At 49.7% G+C, this 25,617-nt stretch overlaps 1 protein-coding gene across 3 annotated transcripts in view; it reads right to left on the bottom strand.

The window, feature by feature from the left end:
* LOC117225913 (zinc finger protein castor homolog 1) overlaps nucleotides 1–25,617 on the bottom strand; it is a 125,398-nt gene that overhangs the window by 28,743 nt on the left and 71,038 nt on the right. For all 3 annotated transcript variants that reach the window (XM_033479754.2, XM_033479757.2, XM_033479755.2), the window contains 2 exons: nucleotides 16,230–16,702; nucleotides 8,697–8,760 (listed from right to left, as the gene is read on the bottom strand). In XM_033479754.2, coding sequence (XP_033335645.2) covers nucleotides 8,697–8,760; nucleotides 16,230–16,702 — 537 coding nt within the window. The remainder of the gene's footprint in view (nucleotides 1–8,696; nucleotides 8,761–16,229; nucleotides 16,703–25,617) is intronic.

The following is a 25,617-nucleotide window of genomic DNA, read 5'->3' as shown; positions in this document are numbered from 1 at the left end:
CGCTGAAATACACTCGTCGCAAGAGAAGTCGGCGAGTAACAGAGACGAAGAGAGAGCGAGAGAGAAAGAGAGAGAGGGGAGGGAGAGCGGGTGGTGGGCGCGTGTATCGTTTCGTTTCGATCTAGCAACGATGGATTCCTGAGTTTCGAGGACGGCATGCGATTGCCAATCGCTGTTTCCCGATACAAAGGCGATCGGGGCCAATCGCGCGGCCAACAAACATTGCGGCATTCGCAGCTTCGTTTCGCAATTCCCTTTTTCGAACTCGCCACTTTTATTGCCAGATATTCTAGCCCCCGTTCGCACTCGCAACCCTCTGCTCCGCCTCTTCCCGAGATCTCTGTCTCTCTCTCTCACTCTCTTTCTTTCTCTTTCTCGCTCTCTCTTCTTCTAGACATCATCTCTCGGCTCTGTTGGTCTCTCCTCGCTGGCCCGGTCTCGCGTTAATTATAGCGGACGGAGAGAACACTGGGAAAAAATATAAAACGACGTTCCCTCTTCGCCGCGCTAGGTGGCGGGACACCGATTCGTCATCCCCTGCTTCGGGAATCACGATCGATGCGTGTCGATCACTGTACTCGAGCCTAGCTACGAAATTTATTACCGGATGGCAGTAATTATTTCATAATAGCGAAATTTCTTTGTGTTTCATAATGTCAATATCTTTTTCGAGGCTTTCTAGACTAGCAGATTTTTCGCAAGATTTCTAGTCATTAATGCCAGCGTTTTACAAATACACGATCAAGTAGTTATTCTCTGATTGAACTGTTATTTAAAATGCGGGATTCGCGGATTTAATGTTAGTCAAGCGCAGTATAAATACCACTGCAGCAGCAGCTGCTGCAGTATTTGTTGCAAGTAGAAACAGTCAGCCATGAACAGGCACAATATTAAGATTTATATAGAACGAAGTAACGTGCGCCCGATAAGTCCCTAATTTAATCCTGAACATACGAAGTTCCTAATGCAGCAGTTCTTTTTTCTCCCTACCTACATTCGTTCGCAAATCTTCAGAAAGTTCGCGAAATATTTAGCAAAATAAAATTCGGCACGTGGCAATTAAAAACAGCTTTCCATTCTGAAAATGTCCCCCTTAAAATGAGTCAGAATCGGTCTTAATAGGTCGCAAATCTCCATCGGGGGCCGGTCACCGAGTGAAAAATCCCTCGGAGTCGCAGCCACGGAATTTTCAACCAGGTCTCTTTTTGCGGGGGTGGAGGGTCCGGTCTGCGGCGATGAGAGCGATGAGAGCGATGGGGGCAAGAGGGGTGGGCGCCAGCAGCCGCGGCAGTTTGCGGAAAAATGCGTTTCTTCTGTCGGTGCCGATAGCATCGATGGGGCCCCGAGGATCCCCGTCCTCGTCCTCATCCTCATCCTGAGCGGGCGCCTCGCCGCTCCTCGCCTCGCCTCGCCTCGCCTCGCCTCGCCTCGCCTCGCATCGCCTCGCCTCGCCTCGCCTCGCCTTGCCTCGCCGCGTGCTTAAAAGAACAACAGGAGGACACGTCCGAGAGGATATTCGCCGCGGAGGGCACCGAAAGGCGTGGGGGGTTCCGTGCGGAGGGAACGGGACCTACGGGGACCTACGGGGCCCCGCTCGCGAGGACCGGGAACGAGGGGAGGGAGGAGGGCCCGGCTGGAGAAGAGCGAAAAATTAGGGACGGCATTCCGTCTGTGTACCGATGCATTTCGGTGACCGCTGAACGGCCGTGGACCGTTCCCTTTTAATGCGATCGCGATTCCGCGAGCGGTAAGAAATTAATAAAAAGTTGAGGAACGATAAATTAGACCGGCGACGACGAGACGGCGCGAGAACCGGGCCCGGCGCGGCCCGGCGGAATAGGATCCGGCAAGGGGGACCCGTAGAAACGCCGCGGAAAGAATACACGCGGGACCCACGGGCCCCTGGGCCTCGCTCCGGGCGATAATAAATTTCAAATATAAATAATAAAATTTCGAATCGCCCCGGCCTTCGACCGGCTTTTTACGAGGTTGGCGGACTCGATGCCATGGCTGCCGGACCCCCTAGGCGCACCCTTTTCGGTCCCTCTTCTGCCCCGGTTCACCGTTTGCTCCCTCCGTTCTCTGAAAATTATAGCGGATTCTTCCAACGCTGATTTCTTGCGAAAATCTCAGGCGATCCGGTTATTGCAAAATCAATCGATGCGTTTCTTCACATTTTTAGGAAACATTCGAAGCGTGTCTAATTGTTTATCGCGGCACTCTTTTTCAGGCAGTGGTCTTTTAATCCATTTTGCCGATTATTTTAGAAGAAAGCGAAAACTTTAGGCACGGTCGATTTTCCCAGTCGCTGAATAAGAATCGAACGTATCTTTTAATTTCGAGAGCGCTCCGAGAGCTGAGAAATATTTCACGAAGGACAGAATTGCGAAGGAAGGCGGCGCGCGTGCGGCGTTTCCGAAATAATTACGGCGTTTTCAATCAGCCCGGAATGGCTCGGGGATATCGGCGAAATTAGAAACACAATCGTTACCGGGGCCCGGAGCTAGAAAAAGAGAACGAACACGCGTGTCGTAAGAGTTTAATGTTTATGCATGGGGCCGCGGAACGAGCCCGGCTCGAAGAATAATGCATCTGTAACCAATTATGCGAACAGCCGCGGCCGAGAAAGCCGAGGCGAGAAGGAAAATCGCGAACGATGAATCGAAGATCCGGCTGTCAAATATTTATTTAGCTGTTCATTCGACGAACTCGCCGCAGCCTCTAGCCTCGAATCGTCTTCGAACTTAAAACGCTTTTTAATCGACCGTGAAATTCGCTCTTCCTCTCGTTCCCACACCTTCTCGCGTGTCTATTCCACACGCGCGTTTTGTAGCCCCTCCTCGCAGACTCGAGAACTATTCCTTCGAAATTGACGCGGTCTTTCCTGATTATTTGCTCGCGGTCGTCGGTGGACAGCGACGCCATCGGAAAAATTTCAGAATTCCGTTTCGTCGTTGGTACATTATTGAAATTGTTAGAAGCGACGAACCGATTTTATCTTTCTTTTTCGGGACTCGTGCCAGCTGCTGGAGCAAGCGTTACCATAAGATGGATATTATATTTTATTATCAATATCAGAGAGTTCTCCGAACCTCGCGAAGACGTGCAGAGGGTAAAAAGCAACGAGCAGACTTCGCAGCCGCAAACACAGCCAAATATCTTCGCGGCCGAAACAGACTCTGAACATGGAGGATGGCCTACCTGCCCCCGGGTAAGTCGAAAAATCCTTCCACGGCCGAATCAATCTCCCTGGACGAACGAATAAGAAGAAAGAGGATTCGCCGATTCCCGAAAAAATGCCCGAGGAGGCCGGCCCGGAGAGAGGAAAAAAGTCGAGGAAGCACAAAAGCCGATCTCCGGCGATCCCCCAAATCCGTTTTCACGGCAACCGCATAAGTCAGGAGCGATTTTTCTCAAAGCCCGGCTCCCTTCGCGTCCGCGTTGTGACATATATATGGACCTTAAAGGGGGCTCCTATGGTGGGGGCGTACGAACGCGTCGGTGGTTCTCGGGAGAGCGGAGAGAGGAGAGAGAGGAGTGAGAGCGGGGACAGGGACCCCGAAGGGCCCCGTGGCTCTCTCGGAGCGCATATGCAGAGAACGCGGTGCACCAGTTATTTATTGTAGCTCCCGTTTATGCTTTATTTGTTATTTGCCTGGCCGACTGGCTCTCCGCCTGACTGCCAGCCCACGTAGGTGTACGGCGTGCCTACGAGAGGGTACCTTATCTACCTGCGAGACATGCGTTACACCGGCCTTGCTCGCCGAGATGAGCCAGATTCGCATAATTGGCCGCTTAATACGAAGCATTCTCTTCGAGCGAACCCCCTCGCCGACCCCCCCGGTCCTCCAATCGCGTTTCTCTCTCCTCGAGAACGCGATCGAACACCTTCTGCTCACCTCGACGAGACCACGATTTCGGAAATATTTCCGCAAATTCTGCGAGTTCGATGAACCTCGGCAATCCTCTCAAACGTTGGGACACCATTTTCGGCCCGTGTTTAAAAGAGACCGAATTTAGAACGACTGAGAAGAAGAATTGTTCTCTGCGGAAATGCTGGAAAGAGAGCATGTTTTTCTGTGAAACTATAGTAGTTTGCGAGTGAGTTCGATTGTCCGAGTTTCCCGGAGAATAAATTCGTCTCGAAGCGAAACGAAACGATAATCGGTGACCCCGGTCAGCCTTTGCTTCTCGATCGTCGATCGAGCCGGGATCGAAGCGACGGCCCGGCCCGGCCCGGCTCGGCTCGGCTCGGTCCGGCCAGAGCCGACCGGCCGGGCTTTAACAATTACAAGCAATTTACGACTTTAACAATTACCGTCGTCGTTCGCGGAGGACCGACGTCTGGCCGGGGCTGCACCTGTTCGACATTCATTTACGGCGCGGCCTTAACCGTCTCGTTGATACGCCACGGTCGTTAATTCACTTTAAATACAATTTAATTAACAGTCTACGCGGCTCCGTGTCGCATTAATATTCGACGGCCCGCCGAAAATTGTCTATTACGCTCGATTGCCGCGCGATAAACCTTAATTGAGCCCGCAACCGGACCGCGCGCGGCCCGATGTTACTTTACGAGCTTTGGAACTTTGCTGCCGCCGGTTCGCTCACATTTCCGAACACCGGAGTCGAGCACCGCCGTCTCCATTACTCTACATCAGGAAATCCGAAGGCAGATTGTATCGATGGAAATGTAATTTCGCTCCTTCGAATTCGGCTTTAATTGACCGGCCACGGCGGCGCTTCCGTTCCCCTGTCTCGCTCCATGCCCGGCTCAATTTTTCTCGGAAGCAAGGACAATTAAGCGAAGCAATTTCCTTTGACGCCACCGCTTTGACGCCAGTCCTTTCCTCGCGTGTTGTTCGTTCCACGCAACATTTATTCGTTTATTCGTAAACGTTGCCAGTAAACCGATCGATCAACTATCTCCTAAAGCCGAATCAAACTTCTCCAAACCAGTTCCAACGATCTCTGCGAGCCGCCAGGCTTCGAATCTAGCTCTCCAGGCAGCCAAGAATGAGTATCTCACGGTTCCAAAATCGCTGGAAAAGGGCTGGATCGTGTCGATCGTGATCGACGGAAGCGGCGGAAAACTCAAAACGGCATTTTCCTGCATCCTCGCCGAATCAAACATCTCCAAACCAGTTCCAACGATCTCTGCGAGCCGACAGGCTTCCGATCTGGCTCTCCAGGCGGCCAAAAATGAATATCCTATGGTTCCAAAATCGCTGGAAGAGGGCCGGATCGCGTCGGTCGTGATCGACGGAAGCGCCGGCAACGCGCGCTCTGCGGCGCGCCGCGCCGCGCCGCATCACGCCGGTCCCGCGAGGATTAATCCGTGATGCGCGATGCGTGGTGGCCTGCAGTTAAGTCATCCGTGTCGTAACGGCGCTGTTCTCGAGAGCGCAGCCCTCTCGGCTCTCGACGGTGCAAGGTGGCCGGCGCGCGGCGGTAACGCGGTAACGCGGTAACGTGTCCGTGTCAAACAACGCGGCCGAGTCAGAGGGCAGAGCGCGAAAACGGCGATGCGGTCGATAGTGGGGAGTTCCCTGCGAGACGAGGATGCAAAAGGCGAGGCAGACAAGGAGGAGGTGATGGCGGAGGAGGCGGAGGGAACGGAGCAGAGGATGCGGAGAAGAAAGAAGTTCGAAAGAGGGTGCCCCGTGGCTGTCCGAAGACGAGTGGAGAACCAGGGCGGTAAACGGGGGGGAGGGCAGGAGGGGGAGGGGAACAAGGAGGAACCGGAGAGAGCCGAAGACACCGCGAGAAAGAGAGAATAATGCGTTAAAGCAGCAAGCAGCAACTACTCTAATTGGCCACTTTGTCCATTTATTCGATTTATTTAAATTATGGGACAATTGACAGTAGGCATTCTATTTTTTAAATCTCCCCGGCCAACCGGCTGATTGGGCGAGATTGGCGTGAGACACTGGCCCCACAGATTCCCCAGTTGTGGGCTTAATCAGCTTTGATTGCTGTCCTCTCTCTCTCTCTCTCTTGCTCTCTCTCTCTCTCCCTCTCGCTCTCTCTCTCTTTCTCTTTCTCTCTTCTTCTGCGCTGCTCCTCTGTTCCACGTTTCTCTGTCTTTCTTTCTGTTCTCGCGTTATTTTCTTCTTTCTCGCTCGTGCTCTCGCGCGCACAGCCAACCGAGAGCCTCTCTTCTCTCACTCCCTCTCTCCTTCTCTTTTTATTGTATGTCGGCGAACGGCAGCGCTACACACGACACAGGCAACGCACAATTTTATTTTATTCCGTTTCAGCGCGGATCTCGCGACGGCGAGCTTAATATCGTCCGGGAGTGCGAGACGTTGATTGGACGATCCGAAATTGTGGGAATGTGTCTCTGGATTACAGAGACACCGAGAGAGGCCGCCCACTCTTCTCTCTCTCGCTCTCTCTTTCTCTCTCTTTCTTGCTCTTTCCGTCTCTCACGTTTCCCCCTCCGGCCCTGCCATCCTTTGTCAACCGATTACCGTAATTTCCGCTGTCACTGCTGATTCGTTTCTTCGTTTTCAACTGAAAATCCTCTCGCTCCACCGTCGAGCTCTTTTAACCGGACCCGCGTGCCTCGTTGCCTCATCGAACATCGATTAACCCGTTTATTAACTTCGTTTATCTCCTCGTCTGTACAGGCTTCCGAAAAAAACGGGAGACCGATGCTTCAGGATTTTCGAAAAAATTAACGCGCTAACGCCGACTTTTTTATCGGCAGCCAACAAACGCCGGAGATATCGACGATCGAGAACAAAACTCTAATGGAAACGTCCTTCCTGTTGTCTCGGATCGGTTTAACAAACTTGTACGCGATCGAATTTTTAGATCAGAGTCGAACGAGTTAAACGAGTTTCGATAAACGAATAACAACCGTTTAAATTTCGGTAAAACGATCGACGGTACGATCGATCCGGAGCGGTCGCGTCAATTTCCGGAGGACTTCCGAAATTATTTAAATTCGCGCACAATGGTCCCGCATCTCTCAATTATCAATTCCCACGGTCGCACGGCGTCGGATCGGTAAATCTCGTTCAACGAAGGACACGAGCGTGTGCGCGCTCTAAACGCGAGCGCTGTGGCGGGCTCGATCCGTCCCATCTTCTCTATTTATTCGATTGAATCGGTGCAGGCTGGTGAAACGCGTGCAACCTGACGAAACGAGTCGTGTCCCATGCTTTCAGCGTTTTGTGGCCGGGGGCTCTTCCCCCTTTATTGGAATATCCGCCCACAGCATTATGGGAATTATCAAGGAAATGGGATGAGCGCAAAGTGGGTCCCACGAGGGGGCTGAGGGGGGCTTTGCTCCGAGTCGCCGCTGCCGCCGAGAGCCGCGGACGATCGGGAAAGAGAGGAAGAACGGGCCGCGTGGAAACGGATTCATGCAGGTCCCCCATACGCACCCCCATCCCCCCGTGTCTCTTCGGAAAAAATTGTGTCTCCGATGGGGTAATTACGACGCTTCGTCGCCGCTCGTATCGTCGTTCTATAACGCCGCGGATAATACCAATCCAAGGTCCCCGTTCGTAGATACTATTTTTCGAGACGGACCAAACGATTCGTGCACGCTAAATGGAAAAAGTGTTCGAGTTTAACGGTCGGAAATATTCGCCGGAAATATTCTCCGGGTCGTGGAACTTTGCAAACACCTGTTGCACCCCCATCGCTGTCACGGCGAATCTGTCGTTTCAAGCTCGGATTAAAATTCGACCGGAGAACGCGTCGAACGAGATAAGCAGCTCTTAACAGCTTTCGACGGTAGAAGCGTCGCTAAGTTGCTTCGCGATCCCGAGCAAACGCGATCGATGAGAATTCGTTCCGGAAAAATGAAATTGACTTCCTGTTTAAACCAGTGCTTTATTTAGAAGTACATTCGGCACGGTCTCCGGTTATTTTATCGCGGCAAAATCTCAAAAAAGGCCAAAGCGGTACAGCCCTTTGTCCACAACACGGAAAAAAGTTGACGAAGATTCTGTTAACAATTTATTTTGTTCGATGGATGAACGAAACACCTTTGCAGAGAATTGTCTTCCCAAAAAATGACAGCAACGCGATCGAATCGTCTTTTATGAATTAAAACATGTTTTCATTCAAGAAGGAACTACTCGTTCACCCACTCCTTCGTTCACGTGCTAGTTAAAATCAACGTTTCCCCAAAGAGATGCAGTTACTCGGACATTTTTAAAAATCCTGCAGCAACGAAATTGCTGCGAACTCTTCCATGTGCGCGCTATCGAGTAAGCTAGCCGTTTCAGAAAAAGATCCACTAGATTCTCCAGAAAAAATTCTCAGAAGCACCTACCTACTTCGGAGCATCGCTTAGCGTTGCGCCTCGAACGGTCGAGCGAAATTTATTCGATAACTTTATTTCTCCGGGCACGCTTCGCAACGACGCGTCGTTCTAATCGCAAACCTAGCGCGAGAAATGCGTCCGCTAAATCGAGGCTGAGGAATTAAGTCCGGAGAGTATGAAGGAGCGTCTCTCGCGCCGAATCTGATCGAACCAGATCATCGTTCGTCCAGACGCCCACGCTCCCCGATCCCCGATCCCTCCGCGCCGATTTTTTCCCTTTATCATTCTTTGTTTCTCGTGGCCTCCCTTCCCGAGGAGAGGCGCGCGCGCAGGGTCGTCGAACGCCGGGGACTCGATTTGAATCTAATTACGATCCCGATAATTCCGTAAGGAGGAGGAAATAGTAACTCACCGGAAACCTTCGGGTCAGCTGCCTCCACCTTCATCGCCGCCAGGCTCGCTATTGTCGGCGGTACCTAAAAGAAAATACATTACGATGTACAATGCACCAGCATGCTCAGGGCCGGCTCGCGACGGGGACGAAAGGGGACCCGCCGGTCGCTGGTCGCCGGCCGCGCCCACGCAGGGGCCCTGGGGGACGGACCGAACGATTCTATGATGCTAGCGACTCGCGACACGTGTCACGCGTCGTCGAAAAACCCGCCAAATTATCCGGGCCCTGGGGCGCGATCTTTTCTCCGAGCCTTGTCCCCTCCTTATCCCGCGATCTATACATTTTCGAAAACCACCTCCGACCGTTCGCTTCCAATAATTACCGACGCGTTCCTTTTGCGATCGAACTCTCTGTGCGACGACGCGGTCCAGCGATTCGATTTATTCGAGGCTTTAGAGACATTCTCCACCCTTGTCGAACGATTGAACCATTGAAACGAGCAAAATTTGTCGAAAGTTCTGATAGCATCAAATTTGGTAGATTTGGTCCGTGAACTCTTCAAACGTAGACTTTGGATATCGTAATATGAATCGCTAACGATCTGCATAAAGACATACTTATCATCTGTTTAAATCTTATCGAACGAATAGTAGAGGCTTGGAAGTAAATTACTAATGTCACAGTTCTCTATTAAAGTTATCATTTCTATATCGAACATTACCAACGATCGAAAATTGGAAATATTTCTTTCAGAAATTTGCGAGCGCCACGATCGCGCAGGAAGAATCGCGCGAAATTCTTTGGATCGAGGTAGCTACGATCCTGCGAAGAATTCGTGTCGTCAACCTTTGCTCCCTCGTTGGATTTTCACTGCGGCGGGGATCGCGCCTTTATCGTTACGACATCCTCCGGGGGACGTTAGGTGAAGCGGAAACGGCTTCCGGTTCCTCGAAAACGTCCAGGAATCGGAATACCGAGTCGTTTCAACCAGGTCGACGACCTCGCCGATGCAAGCGCGTCGCATCGATCCAATTTCTGCTGGATAACGCTTCTACAAACAATTGCTTCTACGCTGTACTCTGGCCGATAAATCATCCACGAAACGTACCGCGAACGTGAAATCGATAGATTTGCACAACAGCGAAACATTCGGGCGAACGCTCGTCGCGGAGAAACCCTGGAACGAGAACGTGCTGAAATATGCTTGTGCAGTTAGCAACGACGTCGCTGATCGAGAAACAAAATCGTGGAAAAACAGAGCATGGCTGAGATGGCGTTTCTCGAGAAGCAGCGGGAATCGACGAATGCGCTAATTGGTGGGTCCGGTGGTCGAACGAAACGAGAGAAAACCGTAGAAGCGGAGGCACGGAAGAGTCGCCGGTTGCCGGAAGCCCCATCGCGGTGCAAATTATTCGAATCCTGTACGATTTCCGAAGCCGTATTCTGCGATGCGTCGTTGAATTTATGAAGCGATTGCCACATCGTTCGTTTCGTCCGTCCTCAACCGTCGCCTCCTACCCCCTTCGTCGTCGCCGACGCCGCCGACGACGCTGACAACGACGGTTCGTTTCCATTTTCTAATCGAACGTGCGCGTCGACGATTTTCTCGATCCGCGTCTCTCCGGAGAGAGAGAGGATCGAACACGCGTCTCACGTGCACGGCAATCGCGTTCCATCGATCCCCCGTTCGGCCGCCGATCGGCCATTTATATTCCGCGCTCATAATTATCGTCGACCTTCGATGCCCAATATTACGGATCGGCGTGCGGATCGCATGGCAATGCGCCGGAAAGAATGTGCCGTCGACGTTTCCGCGGGAAATCGGTCGGGACTCCGTCGAAGTCCTGCGGAGATCTCTCGTTCTTCTATTTTGTGAACGATCGGCGGATCCGCGAAGCCTAAGTTTCGCGATCGTTTCGTTGCCAGAAATGGTTGTACGGTGATTCCACTTGGGGAAATAACACGATTATGTAACTCGATTAAGATCGAGACGAGTTTTGAACGCTTGTCGACGATGTTCCGATGTTATTTGAGTCGCAGAGATACCATAGATTGCTTCCGGACGAAGAGAATCGCTGATCGATACTGGAAAAATGTCACCCAGAAGACGCAGTAGCCTGTCTAAAGCTTGATAAAACACTTGCCGATGATGTCAACGAATAAATCGAGCCCGCGTTAAATTAGCATTGTTGCCGGCAGCTCCGTTCCAGCCAGGAACATAATGCGAAGCAAGGAAACTCAGCCGAAGATCGCGAGGTATCGGTCCACACCCATAAACGCTTCTCTAAGCCGCCTAAATCTTTCGACAGTCCTCGTTTATCACTCCCAACGATCTCAATTTCTGGCACACACACACACACGCACGTACACGGACCTAGCGCCGCATTCCTACAAGCTCATTTAATCCGAGACGTCGCTGTAAAAGGAAGAATCAATTAAAAAAATACCGCGCACTCATTCGAAACGATTCCCTGTGAAAGAGGATCGTCCTAGTCATCGTGAAACTTTCCGGAAACAATGGGCGCCTTCGCAATCGCTCTTCCAACTGTTCCATATACAAGAAATATATAAAGTCGCGTTTATGGCACTTGTGGACCTCTCTAATTTGTCGTCGTTGCGTGTGCTCGTATTTTTCTGGCACTCTTCGATCGATTCTCCGTAATTACTAATCAGCGAGAATTATTAAGCGATCGTCGAGATTCGGTTTCCATGTAAATCGCGTTCAGCGACTAGAGGAATGTCTCCCTAATTGGCGCCCAAATTGTACAGAAAAATGGACGATTTGGGAAGAGGAGATACGGTTATTCGAGCCTTGCGGTTCGTTTCCATAGTTATGAATTGTCAAGAACTATAAAAACAAGCTGCAAGGCTCGAGTAATCGTATCCCCTCTCCCCAAATTGTCCACTTTTGTGCACAATCCGAGCGTCAATTAGGGAGGCTTTACTGTAAATCCTATCTGATCGAGTCGAGTGCCATCGAACCGTTTTACAAGTTCCAATTGTTGGAAACGATTTAACAGTTTCGCGAGCTCGTTGCAACTGGAGCCAGAATGAATACGGTCTGTTCCACGAGTTTGTTACGTGAAAACCATAAGTTTGTACTACCTTCAAGAAACGACCTACCGAAGCTTCGAGTGTGCTTTCCCATCGGTAACTCTAAGTGTCCCGAGAGGCCCGAGTTGGTGCCGTTTTGCAAATACTAACTGCGCGGCCCGGAGCACAAAGTTGCAGCTCGCGAGTGCGCGCACAGAGAGAGAGAGAGAGAGAGAGAGAGAGAGAGAGTGTAAATGCAGCAGGATGCTCCGCAAAGCGGATTTCGATTGTAGAGTAGCCCGCGCGGGTCCCACAGTTCGAAGCTGGCCGACAAAAGCGCAGAAACCCAAGAAGAAGAAGAGAAGAAGGTGCAGAAGAAGTAGAGAGTCGCGGAGGAAGGAAACGGCTATCATAGAAACAAATAGAAAATACCATAGCCTGTGTACGCTGCCGAGAGGACAACGACGAGGACGAGGACGACTACGACTAAGAAGAAGAAGAAGAAGAAGATCGAGCATGAGAAGGAAGAACACGTTGCGAGAGAGAAAGAGAGAGGGAGAGGAGAGGATGGAAAGAAGAATCGGTCGAAAGAGAGAGAGGGAGAGAGGGGGGGCGCAGAAAGAGGTAGAAGGGAGAGAAGACGGTGAGTAAAAGCGAGAAAGAGAGAAGAAGAGCGGAGGATAGCAAAGGGGCGGGGAAGAGGGGGAGGGAGGAGAGGGCAAAGAGGGAACCGGGAGAGTATAGAGGTATATGAGAAAACAATAGAGCTGATTTGCAAACAATAGAATAACGTTAAGAGTCGAGTATTATACGCCGTTGTTACTTCTTGTGCCATAACGCCGGAGAGCATATGCCCATTAATATTCAAAGGCGAAAATAATGTAAACGACACGACAAAAATCGGGGGAATAATTTCAATTCTCCCCGTATGGGATTCCAGCACAGCGTGGCGATACACAGAGTCGAGAGAGCCGAGAGAGCCGAGAGAGCCGAGAGAGCCTCCCGGGCCCGGGCCCGGGCCATTTCGTGTCTCCTCGGAGACGACAGAGACGACAGAGAGCCGACCGGTACAAGCGCGTACCCGCGAGCAGAGACGGTCCTGGCATCGGGCCTCGTCGTCGCGCGTCGTCCCCCATCGCGGACACTCGCGTGGTTTCCCATGGATTTCCCATTCGGGTCCCATTTTCGTCTCCACTTGCACCACGCTACTAATTCGCTGACAATTCAATTTGCTGTTTGCAATCGATGTAGTGTTTTAAATTATTCGTATAGATATCGAAGACGAGAAGATATTTCTAAATGTTATACAGTAATGTCTCCCTAATTGACGCTCGGATTGTCCACAAAAATGGACAATTCGGGAAGAGGAGATACGATGAATCGAGCCTCGCGGCTCGTTTCTATAATTAAGAATTCTCATCAACTATAAAAACGAGCCGCAACGAGCTCGAATAATCGTATCTCCTCTCCCCAAATTGTCCATTTTAGTGGACAATCCGAGCGTCAGTAAGGGAGGCATTACTGTAGTCGATAGAAGAATAAACTGGTTGGAAAATTGCCGTAGTAGGAATTTTGGAGCACAGCCGACAGAAACCGATGGGAATTCGAGGGCACCGTTCGTTCGGTGAATCACTGGCGCGTTTTGATGACTCGATGATGAGTCGTCGACAGTCGGTAAAGAATCATGCGCCGCGCAGCAGCGTTAGAATAATTCAAGGGTTCGTGGAACCGCGGACAATAATTCGCCGCGATATCCGTTGCTGTAATCTGCCGCGTCGAAAGAGTCCCTTGATTCTTGACCTTAATTCGTTCAGACGTGGTTCCCATAAAATAAACGAGAACAATGATTCCTTTCCCCTCGATTCGCGTCGCGATAAAATAACCGTGAGAGGAACGATCGCCGGCGTGGGCAATAAAGTTTCCCCGTGAAATTTGGACAGTATCGGACCGTTTATCTTATCGTTGGCAACGCGTCTGCTTCCATCAACTGTTACAATGAATCTGCTACAGCAATTCCCAGCAAATATCACTCGCGGACAACTGTATGTCGGAGAATTTATGTCCACGGACAAATTTTAAACGCCGACGATCGCTTCCAGAAGAATCGAAAGCTACGAGAATGGTATCAGAAAAAAAAAATGTTCGATTCGACGATAAAAAATATTCTCTTCATCGATAGATACAGTTCTCGTCATCGATTTCGATTTCGATCCGTGAAGTGGAGAAAATGAGAAGTGGAAGATCGAAGTACGGAACTAATTGATGTTTCGTGGAAAAAAAAGGAAGTTAATCATGGTAGAAAAATGGATGGATCTGATAACCGTCGTAGATTTCACGTTCTCGTGAATTTCAATTAGTCCATTAGTCCATTAACCCTTCCCGACACCGCGGACGCCTATTAACCCCAACGTGGTCTTGTGTCGCAACGCGAGTATCGAACGTATTTATCTCTAGTTATGGCGTTTAATTGCGATAATCGGCTTCGCCGCGGCGAGACTGGTTCGAACTTCGCTTTCTACGAAGTCGAGCGAATACCGTCGGATAAGGAGAAGCAAATTTTTACGGTTCGATATTACTGGAACCTGCTGAAATAGAAAAAAAGAGAAAGAAAAAACAGCAAAACTATTCTCGCGTCGATTTTCCAGAAGTTCATTGTTCTTCGGCTGCAGTTTGGAAGCGAAGCGTGAACGTTTCGCGCCGCGAAACGCTGAATTAGCGACTATATTTTCGAGAAGATTGCGTCAGACCTTGAGGAATTAACTTTCTAAACGAACAATTTACATTCCGCGCCGTCCTCCGACACACCCTTCGGTAACATCATTCGATACGCGATTATGTGCATATTATTGCAGTAAATACGAGCGCGATTGGCTGCAAATCGCCTGTAACGTTTAACCAAACGAAGCATCGGCCGTCGAAAATCGCGCGCGGAGAGATTAATATCGATCCGCATTCTCGCGCTCGCCGCACGCAATCAACAACAGATTGCTCGAAACGAGAACGATCTCTGCGAGATAAAACTTCTTCCGCTGAAAAGCGACGGTCGTCGCTTTCGACGAAGAGACGACGTTTCGCGACAACGCGAATGCATCATCGAGTCATCGATTCTGTACTACACGTTGCCGTTGGCTGCGGTTCAATTCCTCTGAAAAAGATCGACGAGCTCGAATTTGTTAGTCTCCCTAAACGCGGAACGATTTAGCGCTATTTTTACCTCTCTTCGGGAAAGGAGAGATCGCGCGGCGAAAACGACCGTCGTCGAACGATCCGATAAGTGAAAGGGACGGTTAATGAGCAGGATAATAAGAGCATTAATCAAAATTTCGACTGCGGGACACGCGCTGCTCTCCGGCTAACGATCGCTAAGAATCTAATTATTTAATAAATGCTTCGAAAAGCGACCGGCGATATTTCACTCGAGATTATTCGCTGGTTTACGATACTGCGAGTCGCCAATAAAACGGGACAATTATTTTCATATAATTGGCTGGTCGCGCGCGCCAGCGTCATGGCATGGCCTCTTGGCGTTGATCGTTAAAGTGGAAACAAGTTGAACGAAATCCAACCGCTGTAGCAGCAGATGCTCGCCGGCATGTTGACAATCCGGTGTCACGTCATCATCAACCGCGAGGCCCGACGACCGTAATCGATCTACGTCCTCGACTCGCGAATCGAGCCTCCATTTGCACCATCAAGCCCTCTCGGACCTCGACAGCCAAAAAAGCCCATTTTTCTGCCCTTGATCAGTCACCTGCCTCATGCAGATTCTTCGCCATCTTTTTTCGAATCTTTCGGGACCCTTTCGAGCCGATCGAAAATTCTTTCTTTCCCATCTTCCGGCAGCTTGGCGCCTTCTTCGAATCAATCAGCGATCGAGATAATTTATAGGAAAATCGATTAATGCGAAAGACGATCGATCAGCTTCGTTTAATCGATCTCGTTGACTCGATGCTCAGTTTTATAACGAAACGATAAGCAAAAAGATTTATTCTCAATGGTTGGCACGCTGTACTTCGAATTTTTTAACGGACAGCACACGCTCTAGATACGGAAAAGATCTTGAATTATTCGATAAAGCACAATTTAGGATTCGTTAATCCAAAGGTACGATTTTTGTATTCAAATTCATGCTACACGACAAAGAATGTCTCTAAAACCAATAGAATCCGCTCCACCCCGGAACAATCAGCGAAAACAATAAACTGGCTTCGATGTGCACACGTGTGCATCCACCCTAACAGCGAAACTCCACTTTCCCCGCTAAAAAGATTCCACTGTCGACACGCGGCTCCACGGTCGCCCTCGCCTAATCGAGTCAAGGGATCGCAAAAAAAACGCGAGAGAAGAGAGAAAAAAAACTCGAAACAGTCGATTTCCATGGCGAGAGAACGATAAAAACCGAGGCGAGGCGAGGGCGTGCGAGCCGGGCCCCCGTCGCCTCGCCTCGCCTCGCGTCGCGTCGGGGGATGAAAGGCAGCACCCCTCGCCTCGTCTAATTAATTTGTTCGAGTGACTCACCCTCGACTCTTCTGGTTCCTCCCTCCGGACGTTCTGGAAGAGGACGCTGCCCATCTGAACCTGAAGATTCTGCTGCAACAGTTGCGCCAGCTGAGGATTCTGCGAGAGTATCGCAGGGTTCTGCTGCAACAGTTGAGCCAGCGCTGGGTTTTGCACCAAGATTTGACTTAGGGGTGAATTCGCCATCGCGTGAAGGGACTGCTGTTGCTGATGCTGTTGTTCCTGGTTGTGCGGTTGTTGTTGCTGCTGCTGCTGCTGCTGTTGCTGTTGTTGCTGGTGGTGTTGTTGCTGGTGGTGGTGCTGGTGCTGTTGCTGGAGGCTCGGAGAGTTCGCGTTCGATGTTTGACAGGACTGAGACAGGTTGCTCGGGGGTGGATTGTGTCGGGGTGGGCTCTGGGGGGTGTGCGGCGGCGTGGGTGGGCTTCCTGGCGCCATCGACGACGCATCCTTTTCCTCTTTCACTTTCACCTTGCCTGCAATCAGAAAGAAAGCGGTGGCTTCAGCCAAACATGTTCGGAACCTTCGTCTTCTATTTTATTGTTAAATTATTCACGAGACGGGAGACTTTTGTTCTCTCAAAATGAGAATATATTATCGCGAATGGCTATTGTGGAGATTGCACAAAATTTCGCCAATATTTAGAAACGTTACAAGCAAAAAGTACAAATTGCAGATGTTCATAAAATCGCCTAATATTTGACGGTACGAAACGCGGTAAATTAAATATTTCCAGAATAAAATTTTCCTTCGCGTTGCAAGGGCTTGCAAAGAAATTGAACGTCCGATTAACGTCGAGCCCGCCAAATTTAAGCTCGAATCGAGCTTAAATGGACGTTATTTATCGTGCTTCCAATGGACTTGGATCATCATCGCCACGACCGTTCGTCGGTGACCAACCCTTCGGAACTTTCCCACCTACCGCACATTTTCGCGGCAAGCTGCCGGACCACCTCCTCGCAAGGGTGCCTCGGCGAGACTGACTACCCTTCGACGATTTTCCAAGATTTCGGAAAGCCTCGGGAAAAATGGTGGGGACCGGGACCGCGTTTATTGGTCGGGCGCCTCGGTAGCGATCGACGAATAGCAGCGGAGCGACTTCGTGCCGGAAAAAAACTGACTGAGGGTGAGTTTTTGCCGGTTGGAGGACTAGACACGTGAAATTGAGACGTCTCGATCCAGAAAAAGCCGCAATCGACTGCGAGCAGGTACATCTGCCCGGGGTCACCGTGCCCCGAAGCCGAGGATTTCCGTCGCCCCTTTCTTTTTTTTCTTCGCCAACTATCGCACGAGGACTAGCCACGAGAAGGATAAATTTAGAACCCGGATCTACGATTATTGTTCCGCCAGCTAACTATTCTCTGGAGGCAGGAAACCATCTTTAAACAAATTTTCTAGCATAGCAAATTATGACAAATATTCCTCGTAGATTATATCACTCTCAGAATATATCTGAAATTATTTCTGCTTTCCTTGAAATCTATTCATCGTAGATATTCTGCTTCTGGAATTCATTTTATTCTAATTATCGTTCAGGGTTATTTTTACGCCCCTAAGTTATATAGAATATAACTTACAATATTATATAATAATAATAATAATAATAATAATAAAATAATAATAATAAGTTATATTATAATATAATATTATATAGAATTCGACTTCGAATATTCTTCCAAATAAATTCTAAACCCTTCCATTTTCGAAGTTAACGTGATTTTTCTATCTTCGGGTAAAGGTTCCAGGTGTAAACCTGTTAATCGAAGCATCTCGAAGCTCCGTCAGTTCGGGAAGATTGATAAATCTGTCGTGAGCGACGAGAAATTTAATTTTCCGAAAATGAGCGCCGCCGGCCCAGTTTATGGGACTCATAAATTCCAACAATCCACGACTGTCCGAACGAGTTCAATTAAAAACTCCGACAGCCGGTCCCGAGAACCGGGGCCCATGGAATAGAGAACGGTTTCCCACAAGATCGGTCTCCTAAATTACCTCGGAGGATAGTCATTTTTCATCGTCGACGCGGTATCCGTCTCGTTAAACGACGCCCTCGGAGAGGAAAAAGGAAAATCCCGTAATGGCAACGGGAAACGGGAAACAGGAAACGTGGAAGGGATCGGAGGAACGCGCGCCGTAGGTAAAAGCGACGCCTAAGGGGTTGCGTAATTTCGATAGACGCCGCCGAGGCCCAAGGTGGGGTCCCCCTTTCATCCCTTTCCCAATTTTCCGAATCCGCCTTTTCATCTCTGTCTCGCGGCCACGGAATCGACTGGCCAGGTCGTCGACGCAGGTACGAAGAACCCGAGATCGGGTTTTGATGTTCTCATGGATCCTCCGCGCGAATAAATCCTGATACACAGATCTACCTGAGATCCCCGGGGGACATTAACAACGGCTCGGCACCTTCCTAGAGCCTTATACCCCCGGTCTTTAAAAAATAGGGGATGCTTCTCGGTATGGTCGTTGCGGTTCCAACTGTCGGAGATCACCGGCGAAATCATTAGTTACTCGAGAAAATTGTAAACATGATTACAGAAGTTACACAGTTCCGAAAGCGCGAAGGTAGATTTTTAATAGAGCCAGCCAGATGGGTTTTTCAACGACCACAATAACCAAAATGTATCGTCTCGATGCATTTTCTCGAAGAGACAACAATTTCTCGAATGTCCGCATTTACTTCGATGTTAAATTATTAATATCAGAGGAACAGAATTTTATATGAGTTTGAAATAAAATGGTGAGCATATCCTAATCGTTGGTACATTTCTACGCGAGAACAGAAGCGTACATTATTGTATGCCTGCGCGAATTAAAATTGCCAGACGTCGACAACAGATTTTTCAACCGGATAAAATAAAATGCGATTCGAAAATCGCTTCTACGAAGTTTCGCGAACTCGTAGGGCCCGAAGCAATTGCAATAAATTGCAGAGGCTGGTCCGAGTTAACGTACGATTCTCCGAGAATTTTGAAAATGCGTGGGAGTGAGGTATTTGCGAGCAGAGCCGAATAAATAAGGGTCGAAGGAGTCGAAAGGGCCGCAAAAGGTGACTTGAAATGATTTCGTACACGTTTCAGCGTTAAATGGATTCCGCGGCAGATATTCCTGAGGGATCGCATGCAGGCCCGGCGTTATGCTTGCTATATCCCGGGCCGGATCCTTAAATCGACTCGATTTTTAAGGTCCGACCCCGTGGAGGAGGCCTCGCCACGGGGATCCTGTGTTTCTCTTGCTCTCGGCGACGTTCTCCGTTTCATCTTTGCTCCACATCGGTCCGCCTCGTACCCGCGAGAGACGATTGATAAAAATCAAGAACCGAGAAAACGCGGCAAGAAATGCCGCGCCGTTAAATCCAGCGGGATCGCTGGTTGCCCGTTGAAATCGAAACGCCTGGGAAAATAATCGTTATGCCCCGGGAACACGCGTTTTCATCGTGACTCGTCACCGAAATCCTCCTCGCGGTTTCGTCTTCCTGGATTTTCTGGCAGCTCGACAGCGTCGGAACGATCGAGACTCTCTGGATCTAGATCCTTTCCGTGCTATTTCCACGATTAATTGCCTCGGAACGGACATCTGTGCAACTGGTTCTTAATAGGAAAATTTTGATCCTCTTTAAGCACTTTGATCCTACTAAATATGCATGCTATTTGCTTCTTCGAAATGGAAATAAAATCCAATGTTCCCGGTGTCGATGTTCGGCATAACAATTACTGCATACGCTATATAAATATACGCTGAACATAAATTTTCCCTCTCGCGCAGGAATTTCAACGAAAGAAAGCGCGATGCAAGAGTTTGATTGTTGGAAATATTATCTAAAAATAGTTTCGCGCGAGCAACGGTACAATTAGTTTGACTTTAACGACTTCGTGAAATAAAATGCCATAGAATCCTTGAAACATTGAATATCCGCAACATCGAAACTCGAATTTTTTCTCGCAAGAATACCAACACCGTGTACTCTACAGGCAGTAAATACAACTTTGTAAATTTCTCGCCTGCGACAAAACAAATGTTCCGATCTCAACATTCATTGAAACGGTGTAGAAACCTAAGATTTCTCCGCGGAAAAATGCATTTATTGTTAAGCTTCGCAGCCGCGAGTTTCGATTTTAACGACTGATTAAGACGGTCCTCGTTCGGGCTCTACCGAAGAATTTTACGAAGACATTGATCGCTGTCCGACACGGAAAAGTGAGCGCCGTAAAAAAAATTCATTTATCGTCAGCTTTGCATACCTCGAATTTTAAAGAGACACAAATCTACTCGCCGCGGAACGTCCGCGCGGCTGTATACGCACTTACTAAGTATCGGCGGATCTTTATACGCCATCAAGTTAGCCGATTCGATTCTCCGACCACCAATCAACCCGTTAATCGATGTTTAATCACTTCGGACAAGCATTCCATCGCGAGCCAACAAAACAAACGATAAAATCCGCTTCGAACGTCCGCTGAAACAATTCTTCGTCGAATCGTTCCTCGAAAATTATATCAATTTCTTGCCACTTAGAGGAGTTGAAAGATCCGAATCGATCGCGTAACGAAGATCCGTGACGACACCCGACCCGAGTTGCTTCGAAAAAAAAGGAGAAAAAAAAATTCGCCGACCCCATTTTTACGAGATACTTAAGCGTTTAAATGGTCCCCGGGTTCTCGGATTTCGAAAAATCTTCGCCGTGGAAATCGGTTAACCCCCGGTTGTCGACACAGCCGGTCCAGGGGGGGTTGCGCGATTTTTCTCAGGGGTTAAATCGACCGTGGCCCCCGAAAACTCGCGTATTTTTTTATTTTTCACTCGCTCCACGCAGGTAGCCGGAGCTACCTGCACGCGCGAGATTCTCCTCCGGTAACCCGGAAAACGAAAGGTGGCTGCCGGGAATCGAATAAAAAAGAAAAGCAACCCCCGGGGTCGCGGGGATAGAAAAGGTGAGATTACGCAAGAAACCTCGAGAAAGGGGGAAGAAAAACACGGTGCGCGGCTCGCCCCTGGTTTTCGATTCTCCCTCCTCCTCTGGAATTCTCCGTCTCGCCCCCTCCGGTGCGCCTGGGGGTAAGAAAACAGGGTAAAAGTGAGTTAATAGTCGGTAAAACGGTATTCACCCGGTGACCCGCCGGGGTTGCCGGCTTCTTTAGGGCCGCCGAGCCCTTTCTCTGCCTCTTCCTCTTCCGGAAGGGGTCGAATCGGTTCTTAGAGGGGTGGAAAGGGATCATCGTTTCCCATTCGACGCGCTACGGGGATGGAAAACCGAGACACGAGACACTCCTTTCGCTGAGAAATTTGAGTAATCGTTCCGGGATCGTCGAGTACCTTCGCTACCCCTGGATCCACGGTTTTTTAGGCCCAATCGAAGGGTCGAAGCTCGGGTGTCGGCGTGAGAGAGCTACGGCACGGCTGAATTCGCGAATCATCCCTTAACTCGAGGGAAGCTTGCAGTCGATAGGAAATCGACGGGAAATGATTTTTATTATTTTTCCTAGATCGCTGTACGTTCAAAAATCATCCCCTGATTTCTAGATACTTTTTAAATCGTAACCGAGCTGAGATGTTTAGATGTTTATCGGTGCCGAGTATAAAATATTACACGAAAACATTCTACAAAGGTGACACCGTAAGAATGATATTTTTCGAACGTGGCAGATCATTTTAGAAATTACGCAAATCGTTGCATATCGTTAGAAAAATCCAGAATAAAAAATTTAACAATATTATGGAAACACAAGGATTGTATCGCTTATAAAATATGAAGAAAACTGCGTGGATAAGAATAGAGAAGAAAACAGAAATCGTATAAGAAAACAACGAAATCAGGATGATTTTCAGGATCGCGGAAATTGTTTATCATTATTTCAATTCGTCGGTCGAAGAGAAACGACGAGAAAAGCGGTTTGGTCGATCGTTATTTATATGAACAGCGGCAAAGATTAGAACGCCACCTTTATAATAAACTCATCCCCGTACGAACGTAGTAAAATAAATGCACGCGAGGAAGATATTCTTAAATCCAGTGGCCGAGAAATTACGGCGGGATTAACGGTGTCGTAAAAATCAATCGTTAGCGTTCGCTTTAAAACGGCGAAGCCGTAAAAGCGGGCTTCTAGATCAAAATATGAAATCCTATATTTTGACGTAAGGGACGGAAACGCTTGGATCGCCGTCGCGTAGAGCTAAACGCGAGCGTGGAATTTTATAGGATCCCGTTGGCGCGCAAGGCATATAAAGGGTGCGGGCGCGGGGGCGCGGCCGCGGGAATCGTCCTTGTTTCGATGGCTCGCGCGAAAAACGATCGTTGCCCGCACCGTAATATCGCAATTAGCGATAAGTCCCGTGGGCTCTCGGGTCGGCGTCGGGGCCCAGTCCACTCCGCTTTTACGAGGAATCGCGTCGTTATTCGTGATTTAGGTATTTGAAACGCGCCGGGACTTCGGATTACGAGTCGCTCCGGGTCTCGGCTTTCTTGTTTCCCATTAGAATCGAATTTCGTGCGTATCGTCGTGTAATGAAACACGCGAGCGTTTATAGTATTCCTCGCGTTACGCATGCCTAACGTGCATACGTGGAAATCGAAACATTGGATTTCGCGATCGGCGAACAAACGAGACCTGGACACCACGTGTTCCCACGGGACGATTCGATTCGGCTCGGCTCCGCTCGGCACCGCACGGCACGGCTCGGCACGGCTCGGCCTTCTTTTGTTTGCACGCGCGAGACACCGTAATTCGACGCCCTAATCAACGGTTTACACGAGCCTTGTTTCATGTTGGACGAGATAAAACGGGTCCGCCGATCTTCCAACCGAATTCCAGGGGACGTCGAACAATTTTAGGCGGCTCGATAAGTCGCTAAACAGATTTTTTAACGAAACTTTCTCGCTTTCTCCGGGCTTTCCTCGACCGTTTCCTTGCTGCTAAGAGGAAATTATTACAATTTACATTTTTATGCGAAATCAGTTTCGTTTCGAAGTTATTTAGACTCTTTTGTGTACTAATTCGGTCGACTATTTGATACGTTTTATTCCAAGTATCATCCTTTCTTCCGCTTTGAAAAATCGTGCCAGCAAAGTTTTCGAATAGAACTTCGATGAAACACGAAGAACAATCGGTCCGCAAATTATACGATAAGAGGTCGAAAGCATACATCGAAAGCGATACGGAGCAATACACGCGAGACCGGCGCATCTCGCAATGGCAGCCGGAGCCCCACAAGGCGCAATTAGTGAAAGCAGCGAATTAAAAAATTAGCGATTCCAAGGGTGTGCTCGCTCCACTTTCCGCAAAGGCCTCGCCAAATTGGTATCGCGCAAATATCCGCGTGAAAAAGTCCGCTCACGTTCCCGGTTCCGTCGTCGAATTCAGAGGACGGGGCGTCGTAGAAAAAAAAGGGGGGGGGGTGAAGAACGAGCATGGTTCAGAGGACGAGCCTAACGGCGAGAGAGAGAGAAAGAGAGCGAGAGAGGCCAGAGACAGTGCCCGTGAAAAACGTCCATCCGACTCGAAACGCCTTAATGGCGGTCGATTTGTTAGGCGAGACCGGCGGGCGTAATCGAATAATTTCGTGGGAGCCGGAAAAATGGAAATCAATTGGTGTGGCCGAGGAGCACCGACACCTGTCGAGGGTTCAAGGTCGCGAGATAAAAGACCCGATCGATCAAAAGAGCGGGAGAAGAAGATCCGCCGATGGAAAACTCGGCCTCGGACGAATCCCTCTGTAATAAATCCTCGATTCTCCATCGACTCGTCATCGCCGACGACGATATATCGACCGCGGCGAATCGACTCGCGTCATTAAAGCTACACGGCCGGTTTTCTGCGTTCAGCGTTCCAAAGTGCGCGCCGTGACGGAAAGACCGCCCCGGGCACGGTTTGCCGCATGTCGGACCGAAAAACGAGTTGATACGGTAAAGTGCTCGTTTACGCGTTCCGTCGGTCAATCTCTCTAACGTTATTTGTAGGAAACGCCGAAGGCAACGGGAAAGAGAGGCGCCTAGGGTGGCGACTCCTTCGAGAAAACTGCGTGAAACGACGCAGTTTTTCTTTCGAGAAGAAATTGTTATCGCTAGAAATATCTCCGCGAATCGACAGCGATCGCAGGAATATTTGCAACGGTTCTCCGTTCCTTTTCGATATCAATTTCCGCAGGCGTTTCTCGCGTTTAATTTTGATGCACTGCTGCTGCTGGTAGGACGACGTTTCGTGGCCGGGACGATTTCGACTGGTTTTCAAGGGGGGAATGGACTGGTGCCGGTTGATTCACGATTTTTCGAGGCGTTTCGGTAGATACGGCCGATAATCGACGAGTCCGGGACACTCGGGGTTCTCGGGTTCGCGTAGATCCGGATCTCTCGCAGAAAAATCGCCACGGGGAGCGAGCGGGTCCGGGGCCCGCGCTCGAATTAATGAGCCATCTGCGTAATTTTTCAGCGGGCCCCGGAGCGGGCCCTGCTCGAAACGAGAATTCATCGAGCCGGGTGTAACGTTTCCAAATTTTAATATTTGACCGTGGAGAAAAGGAGAGAGCGGGAGAGAGCGAGAGCGAGAGAGAGAGAGAGAGAGAGAGAGTAAGAGGGATGGAGAGACAGGTCGAGAAAAAAATTCGAGGGGGGACAGGCAACGTAGAGAGGTAATGAAGCTCTGGGGGACAGGAGATCCGAAGAGAGAGAGAGAGAGAGAGAGAGAGAGAGAGAGAGAAAGAGAGAAGGGATCGATGGAGAACGGAGCGGGGCAAGGGGAGAGGGGAGAGGGGAGAGCGGAGGGTGGAGACTGGCGCGAGATAAAGACCGAAGGGCCCCGCGGGGCCCATTTTTAACACCTAACAGAAGTCAAGATGCCCGGCCGTGATTAGCGTTCCGCCGGGGCCACGATGGGGCCCCGGACATTATCCTGTGAGAAATTGGCGGCCGTTCGTTCCTTTGTTCCAGGCGATTTTTTATTGACTCAAATTCTGGAAAAAAGACCCTCTGGAAATCATCGTACAGGGCGAGAGGAGGGGGCGGCGAGCGAGAAGAGGGCGACGCGAGGCGACGCGACGCGGCACGACGCGACGGTTAGGATCCCGCGGTGCCACTCGGTGTGGGAGGCGATGTCGAGCGGATGAACCGGGAAGATAGAGGGAATGGGAAACAACCGGAGAGAAATATAAAGACGGAAAGACACGGAGAGCAAAGAGGAGAGACGGGACAAACAGGGGGGGGAGTGCGGTTTCGCCGCGAACCGGAGAGAGAGAGAGAGAGAGTACGAGAGAGCGAGAGAGGGCAGAGGCGGGGAAAAGGGGCAGCGAACAACTGGCCACGGTCGAAGCCAGAGCTGAGCTCATTTTTTCTCGCGACCGAACCCGAAAACCCTTTTATGCCCACCCAAGATTAATTATCCACCGTACTCGAAAAATGAAACGG

This window comes from Megalopta genalis, chromosome 11, assembly GCF_051020955.1.
Source record: "Megalopta genalis isolate 19385.01 chromosome 11, iyMegGena1_principal, whole genome shotgun sequence".
In the NCBI taxonomy this organism is placed as follows: domain Eukaryota; kingdom Metazoa; phylum Arthropoda; class Insecta; order Hymenoptera; family Halictidae; genus Megalopta; species Megalopta genalis.
This window is presented reverse-complemented; position numbering and strand designations above follow the sequence as displayed.